Source organism: Mya arenaria, chromosome 5 (genome assembly GCF_026914265.1).
Source record: "Mya arenaria isolate MELC-2E11 chromosome 5, ASM2691426v1".
NCBI lineage: Eukaryota > Metazoa > Mollusca > Bivalvia > Myida > Myidae > Mya > Mya arenaria.
The window spans coordinates 28,733,194-28,755,433 of NC_069126.1; the positions used below are offsets into that span (position 1 = coordinate 28,733,194).

Here is a 22,240-nt window from a genome sequence, read left to right on the forward strand (position 1 = left end):
GTATTTGTCCGTGAATTGTAGTATGTACATCTTGTACCTCATCCAAATACATATGCAAGGAACGCTATGCTTTTGTTTTGGTTGTCCATTTACTTGAAACATAAAAGATTTAGAGAACCATAGAAACGTTCTAATTTTTTGTAACTGTGTGCGTAAGCGATAGATAATTTTGTAAATAAAACACGCTGATGCCAGCAACATAGCATAGTGCTGCAACCAATCCGTAGCGCAAATATTTTGTAAACAGTCTATAAATTATATATGTTTTAGTCAGGGGTCTCAAGCATTTTATCTGTCAAAGTTATACATATACCTGGGTCAAGAAGTACACAATTTATAAGCTCTGTTTAAAATATACTGTGATCATACAAAATTGTGGAAAAAATGTTGAATACTTTTGCGCACAGTGGTGAGAAATTAGCTCATATAAAGTATTATTTGATAAGCATATGGAGAGGTAAATTTCTACCGTCTAAAACCTGTGCGTAGAAGTGTAAGGATAATCGGTGTTTATACAATGATTTCATTTAAGACACTCAATGTATAAAGAAATAATGTTATCCTTTATGCTGCCACTATAATAGTATCCATTATAGACTAGTTTATGTTGTAATATCCCTTAGGTTTGAGCGATGTTAGTATAGTTGTATTTAAGGAAATAATAACGTTAACAACTTGCATATAATTATGTTTTCCTTTTCCTGTATTACTGACACAAGGTATTCATATATAACATAGTTTAAATGCCATCGTCTTATCATTGAATGTTCGATATTGAGCGGTATTGCAAAAAAAGTCAGAAGTAAAAAAATCTCTTCACAATGGGTCATTTTAAAAGTATGTTCTAAGACAATATTTAAAGAACATGTTTGCCTGAATAGCTCTGAAGCTAGGTCTAATTTGACAGAAAAACTATACTCACCATATAAACTATTATAGCATTTTTGAAATCAGATGTGTATGGAATTAAAAACTCGTCAGTATCGAGCAGAGCATAGTATTTATATCCAGCGAGGCGGTTTTGGCAATCAAACAAAGGAATCTGAAAAACAAACACAACTGATTTTATTCAAGCTTTCTAACCGCTTAAGTATCACGCTATACCATACGTATCATTCATTTTGAATTGATTATTCAAAATAAAATAATAATAATAATTTTCAAGCATCATTAAACTGTTTAACGGGCATTTTCTTTTGAGGTTTTGACTTGTTTTTATTTATTTCAAAAGCATGATATGTTAGAATAATCAAATTAATCCACTCTGAAATTATAAATATGCGTTGCCTCCCTTGCATTAGGCTGAAATATGCGATATTCGATCATACTAAGAATTCATACATCATGTTGCAAAAAAAGAAAAACAACAAAAACACTTTCAAGTGTCATTTTGAAACAAAAAGTTAGTAAATTGTTTTTCCCTATACTTAAATTTTAGGCAATGTAGTTGTATGCCTTCTGCAGAAACACCTAAATTGTCAGTATTGCAAAAGCCACTTTTCAAATATTCATTGATAATTACGTTTTTTGTTAAACGCAGGATTCGGATCAAAAAAAGAGAATTCGGTACACAACCCATTACCTAGAAGCCTGTCATATCACCTGTATTCAGTTGACTGCGTTTGTGATAAGTCATCTGGCTCATGTTCATGTTTAACATTTCAAACAGAAAATACAAACTGTCATTGATGAATGTAACTGAAACGTATATCTCATACATTCAAAGGGATTCAAAAACTTATAAAATTAATAAACACTAGTACTAAACATAAAGTTCCTTGCGGTCTCCTCACTCAAAGAGATTCAACAACTAATGAAGCTAATGAATACTAGTTACACCCATTAAGTTCCCTGCGGTCATCTCATTAAACTGAATAAATAAATGTTTATAAATAGGGACTTAATTGGAAGAAAGAGGGTATTGCTATGTCCATTATATTGTGCAATACCTGTGTACATTTTGCCAAATAATGTTACGTTTTTGGATTGAAAGCATCATTAAAGTCAAACATGATAATTCATTAAAATAACACGTTTTAGAAGAAACCCATACTATACGCCTTTAATAGTGCAGTAAGTGTTCAATTAGGCATATTTATATATAAAAGAAAGAAATCTATTTTTCTAATTTGTTTATATAGACTAGTAGTAATTGTACAAATAGCTGTAATACTCTTTAATCCAGATACTATAAATGGTAGCACAAGTAATGATAAAAAAGAAATTATATAGCATTAATAGAAGTAGTAGTAGTAGTAGTAGTAGTAGTAGTAGTAGTAGTAGTAGTAGTAGTAGTAGTAGTAGTAGTAGTAGTAGTAGTAGTAGTAGTAGTAGTAGTAGTAGTAGTAGTAGTAGTAGTAGTAGTAGTAGTAGTAGTAGTAGTAGTAGTAGTAGTAGTAGTAGTAGTAGTAGTAGTAGTAGTAGTAGTAGTAGTAGTAGTAGTAGTAGTAGTAGTAGTAGTAGTAGTAGTAGTAGTAGTAGTAGTAGTAGTAGTAGTAGTAGTAGTAGTAGTAGTAGTAGTAGTAGTAGTAGTAGTAGTAGTAGTAGTAGTAGTAGTAGTAGTAGTAGTAGTAGTAGTAGTAGTAGTAGTAGTAGTAGTAGTAGTAGTAGTAGTAGTAGTAGTAGTAGTAGTAGTAGTAGTAGTAGTAGTAGTAGTAGTAGTAGTAGTAGTAGTAGTAGTAGTAGTAGTAGTAGTAGTAGTAGTAGTAGTAGTAGTAGTAGTAGTAGTAGTAGTAGTAGTAGTAGTAGTAGTAGTAGTAGTAGTAGTAGTAGTAGTAGTAGTAGTAGTAGTAGTAGTAGTAGTAGTAGTAGTAGTAGTAGTAGTAGTAGTAGTAGTAGTAGTAGTAGTAGTAGTAGTAGTAGTAGTAGTAGTAGTAGTAGTAGTAGTAGTAGTAGTAGTAGTAGTAGTAGTAGTAGTAGTAGTAGTAGTAGTAGTAGTAGTAGTAGTAGTAGTAGTAGTAGTAGTAGTAGTAGTAGTAGTAGTAGTAGTAGTAGTAGTAGTAGTAGTAGTAGTAGTAGTAGTAGTAGTAGTAGTAGTAGTAGTAGTAGTAGTAGTAGTAGTAGTAGTAGTAGTAGTAGTAGTAGTAGTAGTAGTAGTAGTAGTAGTAGTAGTAGTAGTAGTAGTAGTAGTAGTAGTAGTAGTAGTAGTAGTAGTAGTAGTAGTAGTAGTAGTAGTAGTAGTAGTAGTAGTAGTAGTAGTAGTAGTAGTAGTAGTAGTGGTGGAAGCGGTAGTGATAGATGACTTTAGTGGTAATGCTATATCTAACATAGGAATGTAAGATCCATAGATAGTTTGTATTTTTTTTAAAGTACTTACCTTTTTCTGGTATATCAAAGCTGAGTATTTTAACGAGCCTTGTCTGCTTATAACATTTCAAAACGGCTAAAGCCTTTTCGTTAAGATTGAAAGTGTAAACAACAATAAGATCCGCTCCTAATAGTTTGTGTATTTCAATCCATTCCAACAAGTGACTGGCATTTAGTTCATTGTATGCAATCTTAGAGCATATGGCAAGTTGCGTGTGCGTTTTTGGATCATTTGCTGGTGTATATACTGTTTCTTCTGTACAGGGCAAGCTGTGTTGAGATGTGTTACGGTCATGCCTTTTAAATTCGATGGATAAAAGTGAGTTCGACAATTAAGTCTTGCTGCCCTCAGTTTTGTTTTCCATACATTTAGGTCTGCCTCTTGTGAAATATTCCATTCACCGCCTCCATTCTTTTTAAAAAAACAACAACACTTGTATGTGAATGGCCTTTGCAAGATCGTACTGCCAATCCATCCAATTAAAGCAACATTGTTGAAGTAATAGATTGTCGGTTCTGTGATTGTAGTAAGAGTATGGTTTCTTATCTTATTTTTGAATAATATAGAACTATCCGATGCAATGTTTGGTTGGCATACTTCATCCCTTTCTGTCAAAATAGCTGAATAAATGTGCATATGAAGCAAATACGCTCGGTGAAAAGTTGTACCTCCTTCATTCGTTTTTAGAGCTTCGGTTTGCTGAAGTAAACATAGATGTTGTATAGATAATAGAACTAAAAACTAATTTATCATTGCATTCCTACAAATGTCCAACTCTAATATATCAACATTGTTATAACCAGGCAGATAATAAGGATATTGATACCTTATTAGTCAACTAGTTTTCCAATCTTATGTTCTTTTAATTGTAATATATATATTATCAGATAACTCCTTTCTATATTTCTCTCAAAAGTTAATTCCTCCTGGTCATTGATCTCTATATGTTGTAGTTTGTACACACATACCGCTATACGATAAACTGTACCCAGTCCTACGCATATGTACCAGATTTCCACTTTTCTCCAAAATTTCCTATGCATTGGCCAGTGATGGACATTTAATTATAATAACATGGCTTGTCATGAGCTGCTGATAGTATCATCCTGGAATGTTTTATGTTCCTATCAAGTTTCAAGATTACAGTCTTAGCTAGGGTTAGAAAATGAACATTGCTAGACATACTGTGAAGACTGGGACTTTCAATTTGGTTTAAAAATATTTTTTTATCTCAACAATTTATAACAATTTTGTAACAAAGGTTGAAATAATTTTGATTGAATAAGTAATTTGTTGATATCACTTATGACTCATAATGAAAATATAAACATTATTATGAACACTATTGCTGAAAGAAGTGGGCTTTTGAAGAATTGTCTGAAAATAAATGTCTAGGTCCGTAGTAGGTGTTCGACATTAATGGAAGATAAAACTGTTCATTTAGTGTTCAATGAATTTCAGAAATCTGCATTGTGAATTTTTAAGACGTTATGATCAATGCAAACTTTAATATAATTATATAAAAAAATCTATTACACATGAACTTAATAAATTAATAAAACATTTACGTATCACTATTATTTTTCATTTAATGAATTAAAAAACGTGTCGTATTGGCAATATAATATTGTATATTTCTTCACAAAAATGGTTGTTTGTCATCAGCATGCCTTATTGTTATCTTGTTTATGAAACCTTTGAAGAAAACTTGAATCATGAGAGGGGTTTCATATTCATACAAATAGCAAGTAATAGTCTAAAATATGTGGTAAATTCATAAAAACACCCTACTTTCGGTTTTGCAGCGGCACGGGATACCTATTTGCTATTGATATTTTATAAAACAGGTACCCTCTTGTTTAAAGCAAAACAGGAAGTTGGCAAGATTGTTGTTGTTGATCAATCTCGACCCCTTGTTGTATTTTTGTTGAAGGTTACCCAAGGAAGCTTCCTGTAAAATTCATTGAATTTGGACCGGTAAGTTCAGAGGAGATGTTTTTTAAAGCAAAACAGGACGTTGGCCATTTTGTTGTTGTTGTTGCTGTTGATCGATCGTAACCCCTTGTTGTATTTTTGTTGAGGATTGCCATAGGAAGCTTCCTGTAAAGTTTCATTGGATTTGCCTGGTAGTTTCAGAGGAGATGTTTCTTAAGCAATTGTTGCCAGACGGACGGACGGACGACAGCCTTCGTGCTCAGGTGAGCTTAATATACAAAAAAATATCCATATTGCCTTATTATTTCATTCATTTTTCTTTCAATTTTATATAATGTTAAAAAAAACGTTAAAATGATAAAGCATAAAACTCTTCCTAGAATGTCTTCACTAAATAATACAGTCCAGAGTTTTTACCCTCAAAACTTATCATTTTGATAAAGGTTACTCAGAGTCAGTGTTATGGAATATGGATGAAAATAAGCAGTTTGATCTGTCAATTTTATTAAACGAAGAGCAAAAATTAACCATTAAAGCATTATTCAATCCCAATAATTGGGATTTTGTTAAATATTACAAATACATGGATGTGAATGAACCGAGTCAAAACAACAGGACGTGTTACATAATAATTTAGAATGTGATCATCAGCTGAGAATACATTGCCTTCGACATCAGAGGGAGCATTTTAAAAAATATTATAATGTTCAGGAAAATGAGAAATTGATGAAAATGATGGTTAAGATGGAACATGTACAGAGTGTTTAAGTTCACTATGTGTGATAACTCATGAACAGGCAAGGCTCGGTGTAGAGTAAACACATGAACAAAATGGAACAGTTTGCATGCAGAGTGAAATATAAAAAGTTCAGGTCAATGTCAGATCGCAGTAACGCATGAAACACTCAAACGTATTTAAATCAGAAAGCTAGCTTAATGCAAGGGACAATGTTGATTTGACAGTATTCAGAATGCGAAGAGAAATAGTGCCAAGATGTGTATTTGAATTGATCTGATCAGAATACCCAAATACAGCTGGCATTACCATATTGATATCACTGTGTTATATTCACTGGACTTTTATTGTCCCTCTTGAATTACTGCAACATCATATCGGTGTAATAAATATTGATATTAATATCTGGCGTGAATAAAATTAGCTTCATCATTATGTCTCATGTTCTTTTCAACACAAGCTAATGGCATTGTATTAACAAGTCAATGCTATCAATTACCATATAAACGCGTTCAAAACATACCACAGGTGCAAATTTGCATACGTGGCATAGAAAAGCAACGTAAACGAATAGATGATATAACTGTTTCATGATGTACTTCATACGGACATTCCATACTACGCATTTCAAATTGCAGATCAAAATCATCACTTGAATGTGAAAATGCAAATATGATCACTATCGACAGCGCTGTTATGAAAAAATCTTCGTTTTATTTGAAGTCATAACATAAATACAATCACAAAACACCTAATAAATATATTTTATCCCTTTTCCCATATGCATCCAGTGCAAAACAAGCTACATATGTTAATATTCTAGCACCAAACAACCCAATAAACATCTTTCCCTTGGTCGAAACAGTATTTAGAAAGCAAAAACGTATTTCTATAAGTCCACTGAATTCCTCAAACCCCATTAGGACGCAATTTCAAATTGTGTCTTGTAGACAGAATAGGTCGCCAGCAGCCCTCTGCATCCTTATTGTGGTTACAGACATGCCGACTCAAACAAGCCACAGACGGGCTCTTAAAAGTCAAGCCAGGGTTACCACAGACAGATTTTTCTCAAGTCCACTGTGTGTCCAATAATCATTTTGTGCCAAACAAACAATAAAGGGGCTCTATGAGGCTCTATATATGAAAATAGTTTTGTAATACTAGTACTTGATACTAAACGTTGTGAAAAAATATAGCATTGCTGGTTGGCCCAAATCCTACATGATAACGGTGATTTTAAAAACGATATACCGGCGAAAATAACTCGAGCCTTGGAAAATTCGAGCCAAGCGGGAAAACTTACGCTCAGTGTAAAGAGATCGGTCCTTAACATTCAATTCGAGCCAACGAGGAATTCGAACCAAGCGAGTTCGACCCAACGGTGTTCAACTGTATTGATACGCAAAAGTTCGTCACAATTAGTTTGTACAAGTCAACTTTAAATCAACGCTCTTCATATGAGAACATTCACCTTGTGTTATTTTTTTAAATGGATGGCTGTTGTTATAAATGAGAAAGGCAACATTATTGCAGACTTCAGAGGTACGATCTTGATCAGTCAACTATAAACTTCTGATTACGGTTTTTTGACAAAAGAAAGCAAATGGGTAAATAATTATTTACATGGAAATAATATGCGTTATTGTTTATGCAAATACAATGCATGGACATCAAAGTGATTTACGAAAGTATTGCTTAAAGGCCTGGTTTAAACCTTCTATAAGTGACCCCCTCCCCCACCCCCCAAAAAAAACTAAAAAATGTACACAATGTCTGTGTATTGATCTTATCTAAATACCTAATTGCCAGATATCTGGACCCTAAAATACCCTGAGCCAATGCACAAATAAACAGGAAATAAGGCCTTACGGTGCCATCAGCAATTGTCATGCCAAACATTCCTTAAACTAGGCCTTTAAAAGTAACACTGGTAACTGCGTTTCATTAACTATCAGAGGGAATTATTTTCTTTCAATCTTTGAACGGTAAGATGCGCTTCCTTTTTATAAAAAGGTACACTTACTTCGAATGTATCCCATATGTCAAGTTCACAATAAACCATTAGTCGCAATTAAAAAAAAAACACATACAAAGTGTGTCGGTTGGTTATGTATACACTATAATCTCTTAATCAAGAAATTGAAACGAGACCTACCACTACGTCAACACTATCAGCTTGTTGGTTTACTTGACACACATTTTTCTTTGGACTAAAAACGATTTAAGATGGCGGTAAAACCCCAAGAAATCAAGTAAATCCAGTGCCCTGTAAATCTAAATTCTGTTGCAATGAAGTTTATCTAGTGCCAAACATACCACAGTAAGGCTCTTCTACATCCAACTCAGTTCAAAATAATCACAAATGTAGCTACAATTAAGTCCATCATGTGTCAAGCAAACACCTAAGCAGCATACAAATCAGTATTCTTAACCACATAAGGCTTCTACACCGACCCTTATAGGATCTGACGATTCCCTTTGTGGATACAGTCAAGCATTTTCATAAATAAACAAACTTCAGAGGGTCTAAACGTAAGCAAGTCCTGTTCTCCATTATTTTCACTATGCCTACAATATACACATTCAGAGCCAAACAAACCCATGACCTTGAAGTAAGGGGCACGGATCTTGAGCGCGACACAACCTCGTAGTATGGTGTTCAGTTCTGCAAAAATCAGGACATGAATGAGAAACATAAAGAATCGACAAAAACGGGATGGAGGGACCGACTGTCGTACGTACAGAAATGATAACGCGAGCAATTCCTAAATAATTCCCACCTGACTGTGAAGCGGGAATATAATGAACACAATGTTTTCTGTGACCATATTATGATAACGTCAAAAAATCAGGTGCATTGGTTTGTAAACAAGTGCAAACAAAAAATGCAGCAAAGTTATGCATATTTCACCCTTAATCAAACACAAGAACCAAAAAGAAAACATTGTGAGTTCATGATCATCTTTTAACTTTTAATTCTCCAATTTGTGTAGGCAAATGAGGTGTTAAAATGCTCTAGAAGGGTTTATGTATATATTTTTTGTCTGCAAGCATGTTCCCTGTTTTTAAAGAACGTTTTTAGGCTTTGAGTTGAAAATCATACTCGAAAGTACTTAATTTCAATGAAAATCGGTCTCTGAAACATACCTGAAATAATGTTTGATTTACAAAATAAGTTCATGCACAAGTATGTAAAATTGTAGCGTTCCGATATTATTATTGCGTATCAATATTATGTACACCTCTCCACTCGCAACAATACCACCGTTTGGGTATTAGCCATATACGTTTACAATGGAGTACCAACTACCGTGTACTTTTTATACACATATTCGACCTTTCAGAAGAATTCTGTCTATGCAATATACTGGCTGATAACCTGCCCCAGTAGGCACTATTTTGAGTTATGCTCGCTGTATAGATTCTCCTGCCCATTCACAGCTAAATGATGACCATTTGACAAGTTACTCTCCATAAACTTCTGAGTACTGGTTATATAAGTGCACATGTGGGTTCTCTCACCCTTACCTAAGAATAGCCTTGATGTTGGAAAGCTTCGCTTTAGCTTTCAACAGCTACACTTGGTCATTTGATAACTTCACGGAGTGTTGTGAAAGTTCTATCTTCGCTATTAAAAACCTCCCCCTCTAAAATTGTAAACAATCAAATAAAATGGCTCTGGAAAAAGATTAAATGAAGCTAAAATGTGCTTAATCTCATAATTTTCCAAAGTTAGTAATAATAAAATAAAAGGATTACATGTTAACTATTAATATGTTAATTTCCTAGGAACTCTTCTAAAAGTGTATTCGTTAAACTATGTGCAAATATCAAGAATGAGAGTATTCATATAATTTACTCTCAATATATTAGAGCATGAATGTTTTATTCCCAGAATTTTAAATAGGAAATTCTCTCTCTCATTTTCACCCAATCTTTTAGTAAAATATTCTTAAAGTAATACTTTAATTCTATTGAAATTAATTATAAAGAATTTAACCAATGACTTCTATACTTAATTCTTACTTATATTGTACTTCTACTATGAATTAAGATAAATAAAACAAAAATTTACTTCAAAATGAAAATTCAGCTTGTCGCTGTGAAAATGGCTGCCAGAGTCCTTGATCGTCTGCAAGCTCGAGCTTATATACTAGAGCCGAAGGAACATAAAAAGTTGTTCATTCGGTGAAAAAGTGTTCCTTCGTGAGTTTCCTTAAAAATAGAACGTTTACTACTGCTTCAATTCAAACAGTGCAGAAATTATTATAATGAATGAAATGGGTTCTAAAATTAAGTGTATGAATAGAGGAAAGTCTAATTTACATGACTGCCACAAAGGCACAAAAATCGAAATGCTAAAAAGGGTGAGATAACAATCGAAACCTCAAAAATCGGCAATATTATGTCAGCATCTTGACAGTTGCTAGGGAGATTACCCAAAATGCAAAGCGGAAGTAGCTCATTCAAGATGACTGCCCCCATACATAACAACTTGCTTTTTAATAATTATTCGAAAAAAGGGGTACATATAAATCGTGGCTGAATAAAAGTGAGTTATATTTATGTTTTGAACTGTGGTTAAAACTTTAAAGGAACATATGGATGCTGTCATAACATATTACAAAAGAAACAGCTTCGTTAACATAGTAAACATTAAAAACACAAACATGTACATCATTTACGAAAAATGAAGATTCGTTGAAAATTTGGGGATATTACAATATTTTGCTTATATTAACAATTAAACACATTTATACACTCTGATATAAATGGGAAAACTCCCATACACTAAAAAACTACTTGAAGGTCTGGTGTTGAGCTAATTGTAACTGTATTGCATACTAATTCTATAGATAAGATACTACAGGGGAGGACATTCATATGTACAATCAATAATTAATCCAGTGCTGGTTTCTCCCTTCTGTCTGCACATTTCTAGAAGTGAAACAAGATAAATAGACCAAATAACATTTGTAAGCTGAGTCATTTTCCTCTGTACATGTATGTTTTTTTTGTGTGTAAGTTGAAACAATGCCTAGCCTTGCGCGTGTAAGTCATATACTGCTGAATATTCTACTGATTTTTATTTCCATATAGTGCTGTTATGGATAATTGGTTTATATATGTACATTTGTAAATAAGTTTTTATACTCTCTTTTTTAAGCTGTAATCTGAATTGAAATAGTATTTTCTATACTACAATTGTGTTCACATTCACTTAAAATTGTAGTTGGAATACACCGAATAAGTATGGTGGGTGGGGTGGGTTGTGGGTGGGTTTTGAGTGGTGAGTGAGTGAGTGGATGGGCCGTAGTGTCGGAAAGTTGGATGAGTGGACGGACAGGCGTGAAAGTGAGCGAGCGAGTGCCATGTTATCAGTCATATGTTGTTGTTTTTATCTTATTATCACAGGGAATCATCGTTCAAACCGTTCAGCACTATCAGTGCTTTGATTATACATACAATTCGTTCATGACAAACTCAATGCGAACATATAATAATGAAATTGGTCAGTTCAAGAAACACATCAGGGAAAACAAACACTGAAAATAGCCCTGCAGGATGACAAGCTAAGTGGTGATTTATTGACTGGTTCAAACTCATAGACTAAGAAGCCTTTTTCTCAAAATGAGGAGTTCGGGAGGCAATTTCCTTGACGGAATATATTATGAAGAACTGCATCTAAAGAAATTAACTTGACCCTTCAGAAATCAACTTCACCAGCCCAGATAAGATCAAAGAGGGCCAATTGTTAATGGCTGGGCGTTCAGCTGAAGTTAATTGGAGATTAACAGTTATATGTGATTTACAAGCTGATAAACCTTTGCTGAGTCTCAGTCGCTCTCTGGTACATATGAGTTGGACTGTACCTGTATTACTGTATCAATTAAATAAATCGAATGTTGACGAACTGATCAGACTGAGAACATTAACATGCTATTAACGGTCTCTTATTCTAATTTGTTTCGTTTTGGAATAACCTTATTGAAATTCGTTTATAATCTATACATACATGTATATAGTATATGTTTTTATTATACTCGTCCAGGATATCTGTTATTTAGCTTGCAAAAGACTCGCTTACTATCATATTTTCTGCACTTGTTGAATAAAATTGTGTATAATATCATATCTTGTGAAAGGTCCTTTATTTACCATAGCCTTTAGGATGTAAATTTAGTCTGCAAATTATGGGAGCTTTTTGTCTAATTATAGTTTGAATATCTCATTCTTTTGTATTGTTTACGTATTTATTTACCAGACAGAACACTTTACTTGTGCAAATGTAAGCGCCGGGTGTGCCGGGTGTCCCCAAAGTGGATACCCTTTATGATTAAGAATTTTGAAAATGATTTGAGAATTAAATTAAACTAAACTTATTCAATAAAAAATAAAAAACCGTTATGTAGAATGCGTTCCGTAATCGTTTTAGTAAAATATGTTAGTATTAAGACTTACATCGTTCTTGTTGTAAGACACACGTGCAGATAAGATCAAACACATATTTCCGATCACAATAAATATTCCTAATACGACTATTGCCTGGAAACATCCAACTTGAAATTTAATAAATTTCTTGCTTTACTGTCGATACACCATTTTTATTTAAAATCCTCAAATTATTATAAATTAATGAATATATCAAAACTTTGATGGATGTCTTTTTAAATTATTTACATTGGTAAAGATCGGATATGCATTAAATTTCATACGTACTTGGTTCATGAATAAAATTAAATCCATAAACGGTTGACTGGGACGTATCCATAGCTTTAATTTAATACGATACGGGTTCATTTTTCGCATGAACACTACTTTCACTAAATTACAGTATATACGAAAAACAGCATTTACTATAAATGTCTAAACACCTATCCACACATACATCAATCTTGCAAAATATAAATAAGTGTAGTACTAGCAGAAGAAGTAGTTGTCAAAGCATGAAACAAGAAATTCCAAACACATCACGGTCAGTGCCTGTCTGAAATGATATTACTACTACTCCATTTTTCTCTTAAACGTGTATTAGCTCATAACAACACTTTCGGATGAATTTAAACTGTACATTTACAATTGCCCACTACCGCCAGTGCCAGCCTTAGATAGTAGTGATCAGTGTTTGTGCTGATTTGTTGAGAGAAAGGGCATTAAAACATGTGGGTAAACGCTCGATTTATTATGTGAATAAAATTGTGCTTTCTTTTTAATTAATCGAACCTTGTTTTTGACTTGTACAACAAAAACTAGTAAAGATATCCTTACATAAACCGCAGGCCAAATGCACACGACAGGTAACCAGAGACATATACGTACCATTACTACATACACATGAACAAACACACACGCAACAAAAAAGCTTTACCGATAAAAGATGGGATTAAACCGTATTTGAAATTGCAGTAAATATAATTTTCTACGTTTGATTGAAAAGAATTAGGAGAAAATTGTTTCCCCTTGTATCGTTCCGAAACGATACGCCTGGGGGCGCTATGATTTCGCGCTCTATCGAGCACGTGTTTACTGTACAATATTGATTGATTCATTCAGCGCATGGTCACCAAGCTGTGTACAAGCATGTCCGACGATAATTCTTATTCCGACAATACAATTGCCATGCAGTTGCCTGATATTTCAAATAAACTTTCGCAACAAAGTGACGAAGTATCTGCTTTGCGTGAGGAATTTAGGGGAAACAGTGTTTCTGTTGGAAAAGAAGTTAAGAAATTGAAAACGGACATAGACGTGCAGTGGAAGAGGCAAGGTAACAAAGTTCAATACACATTCAACGCGGATATTATTGACAACTTTATGAGTCAAGCTTGTTGGGCTTTGGCAAACGACAAAGTATCCTACTGCAAAGATGTTCTCTCTGAAGGAATAGATAAACTGAAACACAGGCAAAAGTTAACTCGTATTGCTGATAGCTCCGAGGGTGGATGGGACACCGTGAATTGTTACGAATCTAATCCACTAGCCAGTGACTCTGACGATGAAACTAAGTTACGTAAGGCCGAAACGCAAGCTCTCAAGAAGCGAAAAAACAAGAGCGTCAAGCATCTTCATTCAGCGCGCAAGACGCCTTCTGCAACCGTTACTTCCGGCGCTTTGTATGGGTATCCTGCTTACCGTGGTTTTCAACCAGACGCATACAGGCAGCAGGCTCCAAGAGGCAGGGGGTCTTTTCGTGGCTTCTACGGCAACGTCCCAGACCCAGTCTCCCGTTCGGTTCCTGTTACTCCTGTGGGGAATACGACCACTTCCGGCGACAATGTCCGTACACCACCGGTGCCGCCGTCTTCAAGGCCGACGCCTCAGCCGCCAAGAAATGACGTGGCACAGGGCACCAGCACCGTGGAAGATTGAAAGATGAGTATATTTCATATTGGTCAGAACATTGTAAAGAACAGGAACATTCACACAATTTGACTACTGATTATTTTGAGTATGAATCCGGGCAAAAAGACATTATAGTTCGTGGTAGGCTTAGAGAACATTTAGATTTTTGGAAACGAATTTGTACAAATGATTTCATAATAGACACAATAGAAAACGGTTATAAAATCCCTTTTTATTCTTTACCAGCATCTTGTTGTTTAAGGAATAATAAGTCTGCTTTAGATAATTCTGAATTTGTTTCTGAAGCCATAAATGATTTGTTAATAAGAAATTTAATTCAAGTTTGTGAGTCTAGGCCTCATGTAGTTAGCCCACTCACTGTCAGTGTCAGAAGCAATCAAAAGAAACGTTTAATTTTGGATTTAAGAGTCGTTAATCGACATTTATGGAAACAATATTTTAAGTATGATGACATCAAAACTGCATTAGGCTTTTTTGAACAAGATTGTTGCATGATAAAATTTGACATACACTCAGCATATCATTTTATATAAATCTACTCGCTTCATACTGAGTTTCTAGGATTCTCTTGGGTAAACAGCCTCGGTGAAACTGTTTTTTATAAATTTTTAATCTTGCCATTCGGTTTAAGCAGCAGTGCTTTTATTTATAGTAAAGTTACTAGGCCCTTGGTAGCTAAATGGAGGGCTGAAGGCTTTAGAGTTATGATGTTTCTAGACGATGGTTTAGGTTCAAGCCGATAGTACTGTAGATCTAAGGCCACTACTTTTATATAAATTGGTTTACAAAACCGGCGGGTCTAATTTTCCGAAAAGTACAAAAAAAATAAAAAATGATTTTCACTTTTTTTTTCAAAATTACTTTCCCGACCGTATTGATTTTGGTGCGAAACGAAAGAAAAACGAACAGATAAGAGTACGAATGCAGTAGATCTCGACTGGTTTGTTGTTTCTTAGGCGTATTCGCCAATTTATAGTGATAGCATGTGTGCCAGTCAACTGTTATGGCAGCGCCGTTGGCAATGTTAGAATTGACGATAGCAGTCATTCTTTGTATGAAATAATTAATTTAAATATGCAGGAGTTGTTAAAATAACAATAGCAATAAACACTAGCAAATTTAACAGCCGACACGAACAATAACTGTCACGTGATTGTTGTTTTTCCCCGCCAATTTAGGTCATGAAAATATTGTTGTTTATAGATAAAAAATAAAAGTGTCAGCGGCTGCCATTGAATTAGTAGACACAAATATCTGAAAATAATGTGTGAGAAAAACATTTTATAACATGTTATGGTTAAATATCAAATAACAGTGCACTAAGTGTGAGTGGTGAAATCGAAAGTAAAATTTCTAAGTTGACACCGGTGACCTAGTTTCACAAGTTCGGTCGGTGGTGTTTATGGATTTTAAATCACAGAATGGTTTGGAAATACTTGTCATTGAGTCAATGTAAAGCTTGTGTTTATTCTAGATTACATGTTTATTCATGTTTGGGATAGAAGAGTAAAAACAATGACAGAGTTAAACACATGTGTCAATGACATTTACTAAGCCTAATGCCTGCGAGTTGTGTGCAGAACATTTAGATAAAACAACACGGAAAACTATTTTGAATAAGTCCATTTCAATTTGTAATGAACTTGATAGTTCACTGTTAATGAAATTTGTTGTTGTAACCAAGGAATACTCTTTAAAATGAAAAATAAACAAGCATGAAGTATAGATGCCCTGTGAATGCATGTATACACAAAATGGCGGAGTTGGAAGAAGATGAAAATATCTGATACATAATTATGGATTTCTCTGTCAGTTTACTATCATTGGTACATAATGTTAAGTCACATACTAGATTTATTATTTTGCTATGTGATTTTTATGTACTAATGTGGTAATTTGCTGCAAGATTTGAATTTGAAATGGATTTGGTGAACATCCCATGGTAATTATCCCTGTCTGAAAATATCCGGACTTTGCATGGATCGGGTAACATGCAACTAGTACCAAGCATGGTAAGGGTTATTAAAACTCAAATCTAGGTCTAGTTTGGTTTTTAGTTTTTCAGGAATTGTTTTCATAATATTAAAACTCAAATGTCTTCATAAACTGTTATTTCCTTATTTTCAAAATTGGTAATTATTCCACTTTATTGACATTTTCCAATATTGAAAAAACTGAAACAACATTTAGAAAATGTAATGAATTGTTTTAATACAGTGCAATTTTTGTGTATTTTAATGCGTAAAATTCGCTTTTTCTTCTTTTTTAATTTTTTATATTGGTCAGTTTTTAAGTGTTCTACATTCACTTTTGCTTTAGCATACCGTTAAAGCTAAACAAATGTCTTGCTGAGTGATATTCAATGTATCTTTGATAGTTTATACGTGTAAACATGTTAAAATGTCAAGCAAATGATATAAATTTTCAATGTTTTTATGTTGTTCTCTGATTTTCACCCTTTAAGAGTATGTTTTGTGACTTTTTTCCTTTTTTTTTTTTTTTTTTTTCGACCACCCGCTGGACATTTTTACCAAAAATTCTTGTAAACCAAAAAATAAAAAAGGAGTGGCCTAAGCGCTGTAGTAAAGCAAGATTTGATCTCCTCGGGGTTCGTTCCAAAAGCTGAAAAATGCATTTGGGTACCAGTTCAAAACATGCAATTTCTTGGAAATGATATAGATTCAAAAACAGGATCTTTGTCTATACCTCATGCTCGGCTTGAAAAATGTAAGGACACCCTTCAAGGTCTTGTTAACAGTGTACTAAGTCACAGTAGGGTGAACGTTAGAAAGCTAGCAAGTTTTACCGGTCAAATTATGTCCATGTCAATTGTCATAGGTAACGTTGCTCAGATTATGACACGTTATTTAAGTATGGACATTATTCAGGCCCCTCATTGGGATTTCTATGTGTATTTAAGCACACAAAGTAAGGACCAACTTCGTTTCTGGGAAAATGAGTTGCCTTCGTTAAATTGTAGAAGACTCTTTGAAAGTCATTCTTGTTCAAAGATATTTTACACGGATGCTTCGTCGTACGTGTACGGTGGTTACGAGGTTAGTACAGTTAACGGAGTAGCACACGGTGTTTGGTCACCTGACGAAATGTTGAAGTCCTCCACGTGGAGGGAGTTAATGGCTGTGTATAGAGTCCTGTTGTCATTGGTTCAAAATTTGAGGTTTCAGAGGGTAAAATGGTTTACGGACAACCAATCCGTTTCAAAAATTGTAGCTAATGGTTCAATGGTACCTGAATTACAAGAAACCGCTTTAGATATTTATAGATATTGCGCGTCAAATTCTATTATCGTAGAAATGGAATGGATTCCAAGGTCCGAAAACGACAAAGGTGATTATTTGTCAAAAATCGTAGATTACGACGATTGGGGTGTTTCGCAAGCAATAGTAGATATGGTTCAGAATAAATGGGGGAATCTTGAAGTAGATTGGTTTGCGTCTGATTTCAATGCAAAATTGCCCTGCTTCTATACAAGATTTTGGAACAAAGGTTCCAGTGGCATAGATGCATTTACTGAGAATTGGTCTGGTAAATTTGGACTGTTCGTGCCACCAATTTGTATCCTTCCGAGAGTTATCAGGAAAATGATTACTGACCATGTTTTTTTTGGAGTTTTGATAGTTCCGTACTGGCCGTCTTCAAGCTTTTGGCCTTTATTATGTCCACTTGGGACTTTTACAGATGCAGTGTTAGACTGGATGTATTTACCAACATCAAAGAGTTTTTACACAATTTGCAAAAACGGAAAAAGGTTGTTTGGAAATAAGGATTTAAATTTCCAAATGTTGGCACTATTGGTTAAATTTTGATAGAAGGGAGTTAAATCATGTACTTATTTAGAGCAATTACAGTGCTTTATTATCTCCCTTTGCTCCACACAGCTGCACGTAAAACATAATTACGTTAATTGCGTTACAACATGCTCTCAAATTGTGGCATTTCTAATTTTAACCAGTCAATTTTGTTTTGCATTATATGATAATCACGAGTTTTTAATTCCTACAGCATATTATATATAGCCTTAGGGCATATTTGTACGTTTGTACGCTGATCAATTACAAATATAAAATGCTTGATAGTATATTTATTCGCTTTAAATGTTTTCAGTAGCCAGAAATTACTCTGTTGAAGTTTTAGAAGCAAATATTGTAAAATTTACACATGAATTTAGGCAAACGTAACGCAAATTATGTTTTACGTGCGTTATAGGTCGAGCGCTTTTTACAATAGTCTGTGAGACATATGCACAGTTATAGAACATTTAGTTCTCACAATAGTACCTAAAGTACATAAATTTCATATAATGGTCTTGTAGACATAATTATTGCAATGAAGTAATGCATTTTCATATATGTAGGCTTGACAGCCATTAGAATAGTCAGCGAAAGAAACGCACGCATTTATATATACAGGCTCGGCGGACATTAGAATAGCCAGTTAAAGTGATGTACGCATATATACGAAGGCCCGGCGGCCATTAGAATAGCCAGTTTTAGGTATGTGCTCATATAAATATGCAGGCCCGGCGGCCATTAGAATATCCAGTTATGTGTTCATATAAATATGCAGGCCAGGCGGCCATTAGAATAGCCAGTACAAGTTATGTACCCACATACATATGCAGGCCAGGCAGCCTTGAGAATAGTCTTAGAATTTATGAAAAACTCCATGTGTTGTACTTATGTACTACGTTCATGTTTTATGATTATGCAACAAAGGTTGAAAGCGTTCAAATAGCTTTAATAACTAGTTATATTCACAAGATATAAGTTTTGTTGTTTAATAGATTTAATAGTATCATTATAAAGTTAACATGTTGATATGTTCATTTTGCAAATAAAAGATACATTTAATTTAAAAAGATTTTTACATCTATTTTTCCAGATTCACAAACACGAGATAGACGAGCTGCCGGAGGTCTTGGCGGACAAGGTGGCCCTTCTCCCTCAGATACTGCAAAAGTCAAGAGCCGAAAGCACGTGCAAGAACTATAAACAGTCGTTTCAAAGGTGGAAAGTTTGGGCTCTTTCAAACGGTTTCGGGATTAGGGACATTTTGCCCGCTAGCTTGTTATTAATGTGTTAGAATCAGCAAAACGTATAAATTCTAGGTCTACGATTAAGAAGGAACCTATAACTGTTAGTATCCTACAAAAAATGTATGATAGTCTTTATGGTGAATGTAACCTAATGTCACAGAGAATGATTTGTGCATGTTTAATAGCCTTTTCTGATTTTTAAGAAGTGCTGAATTGTTAAAGATAAAGAGAAGTGATATTATTATAAGTACAGCATATATGGAAATATTTATAGAATCTAGTAAAACTGATCAATATAGAGACGGCGCATGGATAGTTATAGCGCGAACTGGAACTTTGTTGTGCCCTGTTAAGAATTTGGAAAAGTATATTCAATGGGCTGGATTTTCTGATGAATCTTACATATTTTGTAACTTGAGTGCTACTAAAACAGGATTTAAAGTCAGAAGTGTTAACAAGCCTATGTCTTATTCAACTCTTAGAGATTTGTTCATAAAAACTTTCAAACCTTTAGTTACAGACGTTCGTAAATATGGCTTTCATTCACTTCGTTCTGGCGGGGCTACGGCTGCCGCGAACAAAGGTGTAAAAGACCGAATGTTTAAGAGACATGGACGTTGGGCGAGTGAAAAAGCGAAAGACGGTTACGTAAAAGATAGTTTAGAACAACGTTTGGTTGTTTCACAGTGCTTGGGTTTATAAATGATGAGTTCCGAATTAGTTTTGTTTTTTATAAAGTCGCATTCCCGTTCTTTATAATTCAGTTGATTGGCCATGACGCTTACAACAAATTAAACATTTGTATACTCTACATGTTGTTTTTCGTCTTAGTACAAGATCGAATTAGTAAGATAGAGTGAGTAAGGATTGATTCTAGGGGAATATAATTTTCTACGTTTGATTGAAAAGAATTAGGAGAAAATTGTTTCCCCTTGTATCGTTCCGAAACGATACGCCTGGGGGCGCTATGATTTCGCGCTCTATCGAGCATGTGTTTACTGTGCAATATTGATTGATTCATTCAGCGCATGGTCACCAAGCTGTGTACAAGCATGTCCGACGTTTTTTTATTTCAAAAAAAAACTTAACGGGTTCATTCATATCAAACATCGGAACTCATCATTATATTCTTGAAATCAGTATACATTATGATATACAAAATTTTGTCTTTATATGTTACAAAAGTTGTGTTGTTACATAGATATATCAATGCTTTTTGAAAAATTTCATTGAAAATGTGTTGTTTATGTTAGTATATGTTGAAATATGTGAAAATGTTTGTGTATGTACAGTTGATTGGCCATGACGCTTACAACAAATTAAACATTTGTATACTCTACATGTTGTTTTTCGTCTTAGTACAAGATCGAATTAGTAAGATAGAGTGAGTAAGGATTGATTCTAGGGGATAGTAGTTTCTTTGGGATGTTTAAAATTAAAGCAGGCGGACATTATATTCCTCTTCTTTCATAAAGGTTTCCTCATCCAACTTTATTATAAGATGTTTTTCTTCATCCAAGTTTTAACTGCACACCCTAAAATAATGAATATTCTGCGTCTCCAAACATCACAGTATCCGAAAAATATAAATACAACATTATTTCCGTGTAAGTGAATTCTTTGAAGTATTTGCAAAGCAGTAATGTCACTAAGTACCTATTTCAGAACTGCTTGAGGAACGCCTCACATTCAATTCTTTGATCTTGTTTAAATGCACAGGTGAAGGCTGCTTTTGTGATAAACTGGTTCTCAAGCTGACAAGTTTACCGACATATATCAATAAGTCATAGACGTGCTTTGTTTTGAATAAAAGATAATGTGTTTAAATAGCAATACATAGCAAAAAATCAATTAATCAGTTTGTATGAAATATGCAAATATACAATTGAGGGGACATAATTCATAATTTGTGTGTGGTTGTGCGATTATTGGATTTAAAATAACTAAAAATAAACGAGCTACTTTACACAACTGATCACTTTTACTCTAATCGCACAGAAAAAACATCATAATTAGTTTGGACTTGAATGCAGTTTTCATCAGCAACTCAGTAGTTTATTATGCATCCAATAGGTCGCTTGTCAAGAATAGGTGTCGCTTTGTTAAACATAACATATCCATAAATGGTAAATCGTTCGTAGACTAATCACTGAAAACAACACTACTGATTCCAGTGGCTCCCCATGCTAGTCGAAATCATTTGCGACTGCCTAGCGGTGCTAATTATCGTTATGATTGCTGTCCGGTGTGTGGTTTTATCTGAAAGGCGAAAGACAGCACCGGAAAAGGAGGTCTTTAATGCTCACTTTCAGGAGCGACAACCGTCAGTAATCTGTTATATTTATAAGTACAAATAATGACAGTTTCGTCGATCAATATCAACAACCATTTCTTGTGAAATTTCATTTCAATACCGAACCTCTTTTAACTGTTAATTAAACCGTTTCCGTCCGGGACGAACATAAGTTGTAAAGAATTGTAATTGTATTACCAAATTTGAGCACACACGCATATGTCGTGCCAGGGTTTAAGACTGCCTGTTTATTAAAAAAAGCTGTCAAATATTAAAATTACCATGTTATTATTCATGTTCATGGAATGCTCTCTTTATACAAATCTTGTTCAAAATTGTTGTTGATTTATTGTCTGCTTTACCCGTATGGTTTTGCCAGCTACGAGATTAGTATTGCAGGTAGTTAGGTAGTTAAATTGAAGTAACCCCAACTTATGATATAAAAAAATAAAATATTATACAAACATACGTTTATGAACGTGTACAGTTAAATTAAGGGACAACCATTATATATCTATTCAAAAACTTCATGACGAAGATTTTAGAAGA

At 34.1% G+C, this 22,240-nt stretch overlaps 2 protein-coding genes across 2 annotated transcripts; both read left to right on the forward strand.

Annotated features, from left to right (window-relative positions):
• Window positions 1-13,560: 13,560 nt before the first annotated feature.
• Window positions 13,561-19,356, forward strand: LOC128234346 (uncharacterized). Its single transcript, XM_052948530.1, has 2 exons — window positions 13,561-14,351; window positions 19,231-19,356. The coding sequence occupies exon 1, from the start codon at window positions 13,599-13,601 to the stop codon at window positions 14,346-14,348; it is 750 nt and encodes a 249-aa protein (XP_052804490.1). The 5' UTR covers window positions 13,561-13,598; the 3' UTR covers window positions 14,349-14,351; window positions 19,231-19,356.
• On the forward strand, window positions 17,066-19,346 carry LOC128234345 (uncharacterized). The gene is made up of 2 exons (XM_052948529.1): window positions 17,066-18,856; window positions 19,245-19,346. Exon 1 carries the CDS (start codon window positions 17,159-17,161, stop codon window positions 18,167-18,169), a length of 1,011 nt encoding a protein of 336 aa, XP_052804489.1. The 5' UTR covers window positions 17,066-17,158; the 3' UTR covers window positions 18,170-18,856; window positions 19,245-19,346.
• Window positions 19,357-22,240: the final 2,884 nt, after the last annotated feature.

Bases quoted from the DNA above. Each gene is read 5' to 3' on its own strand.
- LOC128234345 (XM_052948529.1), top strand. From the start codon at position 17,159: ATGTCCATGTCAATTGTCATAGGTAACGTTGCTCAGATTATGACACGT.
- LOC128234346 (XM_052948530.1), top strand. From the start codon at position 13,599: ATGCAGTTGCCTGATATTTCAAATAAACTTTCGCAACAAAGTGACGAA.